The sequence below is a fragment of the Aptenodytes patagonicus genome, chromosome 1 (assembly GCF_965638725.1).
Source record: "Aptenodytes patagonicus chromosome 1, bAptPat1.pri.cur, whole genome shotgun sequence".
Taxonomy (NCBI): Eukaryota; Metazoa; Chordata; class Aves; order Sphenisciformes; family Spheniscidae; genus Aptenodytes; species Aptenodytes patagonicus.
Window position 1 is genome coordinate 122,493,349 of NC_134949.1, and position 12,919 is coordinate 122,506,267.

Here is a 12,919-nt window from a genome sequence, read left to right on the forward strand (position 1 = left end):
AGAACTTTCTAAGATTGTACAATTCACTTCCTGAAGCACAGAAGCTATTTTCTTCTGTGTCTTTACAGCACCAAAAGCACAGTGAATATAACTCATTCAACAGGCATTTTCACAGTATACCTCAGTTTGACGGTCAGGCACCCAGTTCATTGTTCCCTCAGCGTAGATGGTAACTGCTGTTCGGTCTTTGTCATGAACCCCTAATAAGACAAACATTCTGAAGTGTTTGTGCAGAATGTCATTCCCAGTTACTAGCGTTGATGTAAAAAGTCCAGAGCATAGAAACATTGTATACTAACATTTGGCCCTGTTTTTACCAGGTGGTAAAAAGTCTTGTCCTTCAAATGGTTAATGATATGCTCATAGTTCAGGCAGGCTCTGTAGATGTCTGCATCCACGTTGCCAACGACGCTAGGCTTGTGTCTTTGACAAATTGGGTTAGCTAAGCGCTGATGGTTTGTGTACTGATTATGTAGAAAAGGCCTTAAAAATTGACATTGGAGTAAATATATTAAACATAACTTTCTTTCCTTTCTGTCACGTGTATCTTTATAAATGCTTGTAACAATGTTGTCTGTTTTTATATTTTGTAAATAAATATTTTTATTTGCATTTACCTTAACTTGGTTTGTGTTAAGGGTGATTTCAAGGGTCATTAGCTGACAGCAGAGCATACCATCCCCTTGGGTTTGGCAATCCTTAATTTTGAAACACAGGAATACTCTTGTAGTAGCAGAATCCCTGTGTGTTTCTCCAGGGAGTCTGAAGGGTAACAGTGCTTCTGCTTAATTTTTTAAATGCTTATGAGGATTCTTTGTGGATGAAATGGCTTCCTTTGAGCAAAATAAGCCAGATAAGCTCCCTTGCTGTTGGAGTAGGGTAGTGGGGGAGTGTGCTTGGATCCTCAGGAAGTTTGACATATAACTTGCCTCCATTCATTGTTGCTAATTTGAAATCTGATTGTGACAATTCTGATGCAAGTCTATAATGACATTAAAAAATACGTAATTGGTTTTATTGTTATGTTTTTATTCAAGTCACAGAACTAGTTACGGAAATAAGCAGCCTGAAATGGCCCTGCTAATATATTATGAATTGTTTTAATAAAACATTTTTTGCTCTTCGTATAGTTGTTTGTGGTAGTAGGAGATAGAGGAAAAAGTCTTGGGTAATCTGAAGTATCAGCACGTCTCTAGAAGCCAGAGAAACCTATGAGAAACAAGCTATATTTGAAAGTCTGAAAGTATAGTGTTGAAATGTTGTATGTAAGTTTGCAGTATATGCAGCTGACTATTATGCAGAGAAGCTGTTGTGATCCAAAAATGTAGTAAAGCATTTGGTGTATTGGTGGACCTATGAAGTATGTCAAAAATGCCTGCTTTCTATTGTCAGCCTCTTCCTTCTTGCTTCAGTATTTGTGATTTGTGTGTGTGTGGAAAATGTTATTAAAAGTCAGGATTGGAAAGGCAGAACTCTTATGGAGAATAGCATGCTGAACTTGAAACTGTTTTACTTGACTAAATAATAATAACTTTTCATACTTCAAGCAGAGATTTTTTTTTTCAAGATCCAAAGCTGCCATCGAGTGTCTTGACATAATACAAAGCCATGATGGTCTCCAAAATGGTGACTGACCATGTGGGGAAAGTGTATGGGAATTCTAACTAACCAGGGTATCTACTAATAGGCCCCAGTCCGGTAAAGCACTAAAGTACACATGTATGTTTAAGTATGTGAGTGGTCCCAATGTGGTTTCAATGGACTACTTGCATGCCTATGTGTATTGCTGGATTGAAGCTTTTGGTGAGTAGAATAACTTTTATTTATCTCCTGAACCAGTTTCACAAACAAAACATTATAGAATTATTTTAAGTATATAAGGGGAACTTATTAACACAAGAAAGTGTATATTGTAAACAGGCATTCTTTTACATACGTGACTGTCATGCTAGGTGATTGTTAGAAAATCTTTTAATTATTCTTGTGCCTTGTTTATGATCTGTGTTTTTGTCAGCTGGGACAATAGCTAAACACTGAAGTCAGTTTCATAGACTCATAGGACTTCTGGGATTTTAAGTCTGTCTTGGTCAGTGCCAGATGTTTCAATAATGATCTTCCCAACAGAAATACTTTTTGTCCTAAATAGTAAAAAAAATCCCCCATCTTAAAATAAGATTTAATAGCCAGAGTAGAAAAATAATTACTCCATTTTATGCGATTGTAGACATTCGTGTCTGTCTCTTACTGTTTTTCAATATTTACTGAATTCTTGACCTGGTTCCTGCGACAGGGATTTTGTGGATTAACTGTATTTTTCTGTTCAGCAGAGTCAATTTTAAATTAGTTTCAGTTTCTTCTACTGGCCCTTTATTCTATTATAATGCGTGAGAGGCTAAGGTTATGGGATAGTGACTAACAAAAGATACAAGTCTTTTGTAATACAAACTAAAAAAAAAATAAACCATCGACTTACTTTATATGCCACCTGCTGCTTTGATTATTGGGTTTCTTCTGTGCTTGAAGCAGTTCCAGCCCTTTCAGTCTCCTTCGCATGCTCATCTCCAAAGAAATTTCACTTGTTTCTGAGCACTGTTCTTTTTCTCCTTTCAAAATAGAATGAGCCATAAAATGCACATCATCTGAAGTTCAAGGCACAAGTAATTTTACGAAAGAGCTGTATACTAGCCATACTTTGTTACATCATTATATCCCCAAATGGTTTGGATTTCCCTCTTGATTGCTTTGCACATAGAGTAGAGGTTTGCATTGATCTTCTTCATTTGCTCCATATTTTTACCCAAATGATCCTGACTAGTATGTGTGAGGTAGTTTCAAATTTATTTTTCTTTAAATTTTATTCTAGTTCATCAGCACAGATCCAAATAATCCTTTCCAAAATAGTCAAGTTTATGAGCTAGCAGTCTGGTTTTACTTTCATGCAAGTCTGTTTTAGGCTGAAGATTAAGATTTAAAACACTAAAGCCAAGTTCATGGAACACATGTGATTCTTGCTGTAATTTTTTTATACATATAACTTGAAGTTTTAGTGTGACTTAATAGTAGGGTGCTCGTGTGAACAGCTCTGTATGAAGGCTTTTTTTTTTTAAATTCTTAGCTAAATTACATTTAATTCTGTTGGTTAATAAGATTCCATTGAACAATAATACGTTTTGCTATTTAAGTATTATACACCAGAACTTTTTGTGACCAAAATAGTTCTCTGAAAAGAGTTCTTTTGATATTTTGTATGTACAGGTGATATTAAATTATCAGGGTGTTATACTTCAGATTTTGTACTTGTTTAGGAAAGCCCATATTGTATATACTTAACAAGTAGTCCCAGGATTTTTTTTCACGTTGCCTATTTATATATCAAACCAGCTATTCAATGTGTAAAACAACTTTGTAGTATTTGTAGTATTTATTCTACAACAGCTTTTCCCAGATCAAATGGATGTTATTGTGGTCTGATGTATTTTTAAAAATAATCTTTTTCTTCCTAGGGCGTGGACATAACTACAGCTATGAATGATCGAGCAGTGGCTCAGAAAAGGCTTAATGAAAACACGTTTGATTTAGAGGCCATGTGCATGTTAAATCGTGCACAGGAACAGGTATGTTGCACTTTTTCATCAGTATTTTGATGAACTAAAAGAAAGTAAATGTTTACCCTTCATACCAGCTGATTTTTCTTATGTATTTAAGTACAGGTTTTTGGAAGCCCAGTTTATGGGCACATGTTTAAAAATTCTGCCTTTATTTTGCACTTCATAACACTGATTTTGAGGATAAGCAAACCATGAACCTTGAACTTGCTAGACTTTGAGCTCAGGCTTTAGGGTTAACATCGAAAGATGCTCAGCTTTTTGGAGCGTCTGCTTACAAATAAGTGTTAATGAACACAGCACGAAACATACGTGAGGTATCATTATGCAAATTATGGAGAAGAGAATTGCAAAGGAAAAATGTGCAAATTTTTATTTTGGTCTTATATTTGATTTTTATTTTGTAGATTGACGCCTGGGCTCAATCAAACTCCATACCTGGCCAGTTCACAGGAAGTACTGGAGCACAGATACTGTCCTCAGATGAGCTGACCAACAGTGGTCCCCAAGCATGGATTAGAAAGGTACAAGTTATGCAGACATACTTGTCTAACTATCACATTTTAAATAGCAGTGGAAGTATCGGAAAATGCAAAAAATGTGTCTTAAAATCCTATGGTAATGCATGTGTCAAATACAACAGGTTGAGTTAAATCGTTGTCTTTGATCAATTTAGATACTTGCTGCTGCTGTCTCAATTTTCTTGTGCATTAAGGTGTTGCTCATGGCATAGAGTACTTCAATAAGGTGTGCGTCTGGTATTTAAGTCAGATTGGTTCATATATACTGTTACCTTACACTGAAATGACATTCATGATATTGGTATGGTTGCAGTGGTAGGTCCATCACTACTTTTATGGGATTGGGACAGATCAGGCAAGGTTTGATCCTGATGTTATTGAAGTCAGTGATGTTTTGGCATCAACTTCAGTGAACCAAGTCCCAAACTGCCATTTTGTTTGACTTGGTTTTATCTGATTGCTACTTTGCCTCTATTTGTATCACCAGGGTTTTCTGGGAGCCAGAAATTTGGAGTATTAAACCAGGAGTTGCAGTTGGGTTAATAAGTTTAATGTCATCCTACAGTGAAATAGTTACCTCTTGCTGCAGAGTAATACTGGCTTATTTTTGGGGTGTGGTGTGTCATACATACATGCGTTTTATAAGTTTAATAATTCATGCTTCATCTTTGAAAATGAATACTGAACTGGTTCTCTTTCAAGAAGTAGAACTGAGGAATTCAAGCAATATCCGCTTTTCAGGCAAAAAGAATAATGAGTTACGGTGGTCAGTCTTTCAAGTAATGTAGTTGAGTATATGCTGTATCTGCTTATCCTTCCAGAACGCAGTGTTAAGACAACCCTCAAAACTGGTAGGTTAGATTTAAGGCTTAGGTAGAATTTTCCAGGAAACTTGGTGTAAACTGAACACAAAAGTCTGGAATTATAACATCCTAAAAATAGAAATATTTTTGCGAAGATTCACTAACTTGTTTTTCCACTTTTTATATAGCCAAGCAATACAGAGAGCCAGGCAATGCAGAGATCCAAGTTACTTGCTAGATGGGAATCTTTTGGGCTCTTCTCAGTAATAATACAGAGCGTAGATGATAAAGTCTTATTTTGACAATTATTAACTTTGGAGATTGTAACAAAATGTTGACTTTGATTACAAGAATTGTCCCTGGCAGAGGAACTTAGAAATATAAAGCACTCAGCAGGGATGTATTGGTGAGAAAAGGAGAGCTTTTCTACCACGAGGCTTATGAAAGAGATCAGCAAGCCTAGGAGGGCTCTCCCTTTCTGCATACCTTGAGTGGGTTCCCAAGGCAACGGAAAGGGAGCATCTCTGATCATCTCTTTCCCAAGCCTCCTCTTCTCATCCCTTTTTCATTCCTTGAGGTTCTTTGGTGGTCTTCTGTGCCTTACAGTAACAGGAGTGTCTGCTACCAAAAATTAAGTGGAGAAGGCAAGTGTGTTTTCCCTCTGTCTTTTAACTTCACTCTGTGATCTATTTTAAAAGAAAAACAACAAAAAAAACCCAGAATGCTTTATAAGGAGAAAATGAGAGAAGATTGGTCTCTGGCTTGTGGACATGACTGCTGTGAGGAGCAGAAGCATATTGGAACATTTTGTTGAATCTAGAAATAAAAGTGAGCCGGCAGAAGCACTTCTGTCTCTCCCATAGCTGTAAAAATGTAGTGGTTTGCAGTAGTAGGCGTCCTCCCTAGCAAGCATCATGTGGTTTGTCGGAAAGGAGGCTGCTACTGGAAACAAGAAGAGTTGTTGGGTGAAGAAGATGAGGACACAGTCCTCTTTCCTGCTCTGGCATTCCTCAGCTTGACTTCTTTTGCTCTTTCCAGGTTCCATATTCACACGCACATTGCCATCAAACTCATGAGATGACAAGTAGTTACAGTCATGCGCCCTCTACAAAATGCATTAGGGGCTACACAAGACTCGCCCTGTGTTTTTTAGGAATGGTGGGGCCTGTGAAAGCCTTCACAAAACTTAGGTTTGATCAACTTAATGTGGAGTCACATCCGGTGGTTAGAGAACAATTTCACAGAAAAAAGTGAAGTAGGGATAATGGGTTATGAATGCATGTTATCTTTCTCAGTGACATGAATGCAAACCAACCATGAAATGCAAAGTACAGGTTGTATTTTACTTAGGCACTTGAAGTTGTGTGACTTAGTTCCTGTTAATTATGCAATGTAGCACTGAGAAGTCAGACTTGTACTCCCTTTTTTGTCCTAAGAAAATGCATTTTAACATTAAAAAAACCCAACCTAGTATTTTTTAATTTTTCACCTGATAGTAGGGCTGTGGAGTTTCTTGGAGTATGTTGTGTGTGTAAATTAATGCACGTTTCTGACTGAAGATGATGTTTACTGAAGGCATTTTGCTTGGGAGATTGCCATAAGCGGACTTGTGGACGTGCGCTGTTTAGCAGAAACAGCCCATGTCAGCTAGTTATTTGTGTATCATTAAACAAAGAATTAGAACATGTGCAGACATTGTGCTTGACAGAGATAATCACAAAACTAGGTAGATGTAACAAAACAGAAGAGCGGTGTCAGGAGGGGAGAAATATTAAAGTACTTGGGGAACTTGTTTGATAAGCACTGTCTTCACTTTGCATTTCTTGGATTTCAGCTTTTTTTTTTGTACTTTTAAAATGACTCTGGAGAGGTAATATGTACTCAAACCAAAATATGCCTGCAATTTCAATTTTATCTCAATAAAGTTTTGAGGGAATTAGTTACTGAAGTGGTTAACGTGGCATACTTCAATGATTGACATACCAATTAGAAGTATGGTTTATTTTTCTAAGTAATGTGCTAATTCATTATGTTCATGCATAGGGTTCTGAGCAGTATTCATAAAGGAATAATATGTTGTTAGGTTTCTTGTATCTTTAAACAGATTTATGAACAATATTATCTTTTTCTTTTGAAAAGTGGTTTCTGTTTCAGTTTATCATCATTGGTGTAATCAGTTCACAAATTTGACTGACTTGTTCTGGAAGGTTGCTTCTTTTTTTTTCTTTCCTCTTTTCTTACAAATACACTATGCTGCTGAGTAAATGTCATATCAGAGGAAGTGGTCAAATATTTTTTTCAAAGCAAATTCTGTTGAGGTCTACTTACTCAGACTTTCCCAGACTCACCACTTGTTTCTGGATTTACCAGCTTAATTCTATAGCCTAAACTGGCTCTCCAAACCCAGGTTTTTGCAACATTTTACATGCACAGGGTAGTGCTTGGGATCTATTTCATTCAGTTGTGCTAAAGCATGGCACACAGTTTTACTATGGCCGTTAGAATGCTTTGCTTTGTGTAGCAAGTTCTGAAAAGTTAAAGTGTTCCTTCCATTCTTCCACAGTCATAGCAGATGAGTAAAACTCACAGTAACGATGGAGGTAAAACTAAGTCTTGTGATTGTCACTTGTACAAGGACTACTGACCTTCTAACAAGGCCACTTATCAAAATACTTGTATTCCTGTTGCCTTATATGACACAATGAGCTTTCTCCTTGGAAATGAAGGCCACATGGCAAGGCAAATAACTAAAATATGTTAGTTATATTGGACTGGCTCCCTGTTCATTCCTCAAAATGTTTTTTTTCCAGCTAGCTTCAGCTTCCTTTCTACTGACTATATGCAAAAGCTGTGAGCAGAAATCCTGAAGCTGATGGTGAGCCTAGTTTTTGTAAGGCATTTGATGGGGTTCTGCAGAAAGGTATTCTTCCTCTTGTATTGGGGAAGGAATGTGGCTGCTGCTAAAAGTGCCAGTTTATTTAATGGAAAATTCAGCTACTTTGCAAAAGTTTTGACAAAGATAGATGCTTGTTCCTGGTACTTGACTCAGAGAGATTCTTTGGAGTTAGTCTTAAAGTAATCTTTAAGACAGCCCATTGTGCTATAGCTGAAACTGTCCACCTAGTGCCTTTAAGGCTTTGTTGTCTTTTGCTTAATAAATTATTGCTTAAAAGAAATAAACCTTCCTTCTGACAGAACTTATGCTTTAGTGCCGTGTCAGCATTGTGAGAAGGAATGGGTATTTTCTTTTCTGAGAGCAGAAATTGGTGATGTATTTTAAGATCCCTCAAATAATTACGGCTTTAATATTTTGGATGTTGCAGGTGCTGTTTTATAGATTGTTCAGTTCAATGCTGTATGCTATCCTTTTCAGAAAGAGCTGTTGCAGTTAAACAACGATGACTGTCCAACTTATATTGTGTTTCAGCAAAAAAACCCTGTAAAACCATCTTTCAGGTGTGATTTTTTTTGTGTTTGCTTGTTTAAGCTCTTAAATGCTAATTCAGGCATTCATGTCCCCCACAATTTGTTGCCCTAACGTAGCTTTAAAAGAGCAGTAGTTTTAATTAAAATTACTAAAAAACCCTCTTAAGTGATCAGGTTTTACTATGTAGCCTTCTTTTTAAAGAAAAAGTGTTGACACAAGAATGTGGCTCATTAGTTGTCTCCATCTGCTGGCAGAATGGAAGTGTGCTTTATTTGGCTGACCTTTCATGGAATTTAGAGATCAAAAGATGAGAAAAATGATATTAAATTTTCATGCTGACTTACTTAAATTGAGATTAGTGAATGAAAGAGAACAATTATTTTGTAAATAGTTAATTCTGACAACAGTAACCAAATACTTAGAAACCTGGGGTTTTATTGTATTACATACTCTTCAATTTGATATCCTTATGGGCCAGATCTGCAAGGGTACATAGCTGCTAAATAGTTTTGTCAGATTTGGCCTTTTATGAATTTTAAAACTGAAAAGAAATGTATAACTTGCTTCTCTGCCTATGTTAATGTTTCTACTATTTTACATTTTCAAATGTAATTACAAACACAGCACTAGTTTTTACCCATACTCTATTAAATCATGGGCTGAGTGAAGTTGTCTGTCATTAAATTATTAAAAAAAAATAGTTAAAGAGAATATAATTGTACATAATTGTATATAATCTCTAGGTGACACTAGAGATTTATATTCAGTTTATTATTTAAAAAAACCCCCAAAACAGAAAGAAGAACTTTTTCCCCTGCTGCAGGCCGCCTTTGCTTCTTCAGTAAACTGAATCAAAGTAGGCTTCTCCTGGCTCCTGTCATATTGGTACCAGAATGACTTCATTTAGCCTTTTAGTGTGATGCACAGGTACAACTATTCTGTAACGAAACAAAACTTTCATTTCTAATTCCTTGTTGTCTTCGTTCTGTTGTACATGTTTAAGAGTCAGGGCAGTGTAAAAAAATTCCTACTAAAGTTATCAGATAGGGTTCTGAATTGACACATTAGAAGAGGTGTTTTTAATAAACTGCACTTTGGAATTTAGAACTTTCTTTTTATTTCCAGTATTTGGAATTTGTCCAGGCTCTGGTAATTCCTATATAGGAACTCGGGGCTTTGAATTTTAACTACGAATAGCAATATTTTGATTCTGTTCTCTCCTTTCTACACCACTCCTAACCCCCGAATTAGTACATTTACAGGTGAGATGAGAAAGCTGTGTAACGTTAAAATGACCTCATCAAGAAATTGCACTCTTATCATTTGTGAACTGAACACACGCTGGTGATAATGAAACAGATGTTTATATTGAAAATTCTATCATTGCAAAGCAGGTACAAAAGAGGAGTCGGAACCCAGGGTGACATTGACTGGGGTTTGTATCATTCTCGGCATGGTTGCCCTTTTCTTATGAGAGGTTCCTGGAAAAGAGAGGGGAGGATGAAAATGGAAGTAAGTAAAAGCCATTCTAGGTGTATAGATTGAGGCAGTTCGTATCGAAGAAACTGATTATCTCTGTGTACACACACACACTGCATGGTCTGCACCAGTCAGAAAAAGGTTGAACTGGAGAGGTGCACTTAGCCTTTCTATTCTTCCATCAGAGCACTTTGTTATTGAATGCAGCATCCAGTTGCATGATTGATAGGTATTTACTGTTTAATAGGTTAATATTTGGAGAAGTCCTGCCACAATCTTCAGCAATTATTTTTTAAAAAATTTTTTAACACCATGTATAGTGGGGATTACACACATATGCATCATTAGTGTGTGTCAGTTGCCAATTTGAAATCCCCTTAAAAATATATTATCCTTAGTCTCTGCAAAAGTAAGACTTCTGGTTCTGTTTACGTACAAATTGAAACCACAGACCTATCAGTCCTTTGTCCAAATCTGGGAAATGCTTACTTTTGCAAGCACAGCTCAAAGGGAAAAAAAAAATTGTTCGATTAATTTGCTTTGATAGTAAGTAAAATTTTCACAAAAATACTAGGCATTGTATCATCTAACCTACTGTGCGAAATAACTGATGGACTTATCAGTGCCAGTGTGTAAACTTGTATATATTAAGGCAAGCAATTTTTTGCTGTGATGGAAATGATTGACTTACTTACTTGGGTCAGCGGGGGGGGCAGAAGAGAGATGATAGTTCACAGAATAACCTGTGAACTTTCACCCCTCTATATGGAAACTTGTTTCAGGGTCAAATCCTTGTAGCTGCCTTCTTGCCACGGTCAATGCCAGCCCTACTATTCACAACACTGCGGCCATCGAGGCCTAGGTACGTAAACATTTAAGGAGTTTTTAAAGTTCTTTACATCAAAACAGATTTTTAAAATTTCTGTTTATAAGCTTTCACCATTTAACGACTATTGTGTTAATGATGATTTGAAAGAATGTGAAGACTACTGCTGCTAAACTGTGTGGCTAAGCGCCTTTTTTTTCCTTTAAAAAAGAAAAGAAAAACCTGTATGTTTCATGTGGATTTTCAGAGTAGAACTTGAATGTGCAACTGCTGTATAATAAAATGGGGAAACTTTTTTTTTATTTAAAATACGCCTAAACACTATGTGAATGTCATTACTAAATGTGCTTGTATTTTGTTCAATAACTAGGTACACTTGGCACACATGTTGCCAGTTAAACAGTTAACACTGCCTCCTTTCACAAGATGAGAAGAGATGCATTGGAACCAAAGTAGCGTGTTTAAAAATGGACGGTTATCATTTTATTAAATACATATGTCTGAAAATGGGTCACTTGCCACTTTTGGATTGCATTAGAATTTTCTTAAGTTGCTCTTTTTTGAAAATATTGATTTGTGTCTTGTGTGTCTGCGTGAATTCTGGTTTACAAGATGTTAACATATATAAAGCTAAGGTGTATTTTTTTTTAATTGAGTCTGTGAAAGGTTGTTAGAAACACTTTTTGGAAGCTCCCACTTACTTTTTAAAATCCCAGTGCTAACTTTAGGACTTGTTTTACTTTTCTTTTTCTGGATAGGATCAGTTCTTAAGAGCAGCCCCAGTAACTGGAGGAATGGGAGCTCAACTGATGAGAAAAATGGGCTGGAGAGAAGGAGAAGGGCTTGGAAAAAACAAAGAAGGCAGCGTTGAGCCTATTATGGTCGATTTTAAGACGGATCGAAAAGGTAAGCCCTTCCTTAAATGTCTTATGGCAATATAAACTTCTTACGTCTGTTTTGGAGATAGGCAAAATAACTTCGAAGTAGTAAGCTTTTTCTGGGTACAGCTTCACTGTAAAAAAAATTAACAGAATGACATAGATGATTTTGGTACTAGTTTTTCAAGCCCTGGATTATGTATATAGGCTTTGTCCTTGTGCCTGTGAACTCTTCCAGACATTCTTTAACTTTCCCTGACCTTCACCTTCCGTTTTAAAAAGTGCTTCTCAGTGGTTCTTAAATTAGGGATCTGCTTCAGTTGGATGTATGGAGAAGGCACGGACAGGGAAATGAATTGTGGAAAAGCCATTGTGGTTGGTCTAGAGAAAGTGGCTGAAGCAGGAATGGAGCAGGATAGAAGATTGAATAGTTCGATCAGTTTTAAACCGGGGTGAAGGACAGAGGTGAGAGCTAGAGTTGAGTTACTGCTGCCTTCCAGCTGAAGTCCTGACATGAATAGACTGTCATACTGATGTTTTTAGGTCTTCCAAATGGATTCTGTTTCCATTTTTGTCCATTTGATCTCCCTGCTGTTCCATCTCCTAGTTTGATCCTACTGCAGGCACGCCTGCTCAACTACAATGATGGTTCCCCGATTGTTTCGGCAATCTTTCCTCCTCTTCTTTATATAGTCCATGGCCACAGGTGGAGAACTGTTGCACTTGTCTCATTTGATTCAAAAGAACTATCTTTTTACTTACAGGCAGCGTGCTGCTGCTGAAGCTGGCAGCGTGGTTTATATGATTGGCCCATCTCGCCAGCATATTCAGCAAGAGTTCTGTTTTCAGAGTGAATGTTTATGAAAATTTTCCATCTGAAATAACCTGTACAAGTTCTAACCATTTTAAATACGTGATGCAGAATTTCAGCAGTCAAGATTTATGACTTAATTGTTCTATTATGCATGTTACCAAAATAAACAATTTAACGCTGACTGCGGGAAAACAAATTCTTACTGCTGTTCTCCTAAATATTTTTTAAAAACTGGGAACCTTTAATAATTAAATAGATCACAGTTAATATTAAAGCATGAAAATACTTTGAATTATGGGTTTGTATTAGCTTTTGTCAATGCTTATAATTGAGCTCGGAAGAAAACAAAACATATAAATGCAAATGTTGTGAAGTTTATTTGCAGAGATGCTGTTGGTGTTGGAGGAATCTTTAGGTGTCGATCGTTAGTTCTCAATACAGAGATGGTTCAGTACTGCTCAGGTGACCAAGCTAGCAGTGAAAATATAATTTAAACATTTAAATATTTAAGTGCAGAGGTAGAAAATGAGAAAGCCAGCCCACGTTATGAAAATACCCATTGCTTT

At 36.6% G+C, this 12,919-nt stretch overlaps 1 protein-coding gene across 3 annotated transcripts in view; it reads left to right on the top strand.

Annotated features, from left to right (window-relative positions):
- Positions 1–12,919, top strand: part of SON (SON DNA and RNA binding protein) — a 41,570-nt gene that overhangs the window by 22,289 nt on the left and 6,362 nt on the right. For 2 of the 3 annotated variants that reach the window (XM_076353374.1, XM_076353383.1), the window contains exons 7-9: positions 3,504–3,614; positions 4,013–4,129; positions 11,420–11,567. In XM_076353374.1, the coding sequence (XP_076209489.1) occupies positions 3,504–3,614; positions 4,013–4,129; positions 11,420–11,567 (376 nt within the window). Of the gene's footprint in view, positions 1–3,503; positions 3,615–4,012; positions 4,130–10,617; positions 10,698–11,419; positions 11,568–12,919 lie in introns of those variants that run through there. The other variant, XM_076353392.1, reaches the window with a different exon arrangement.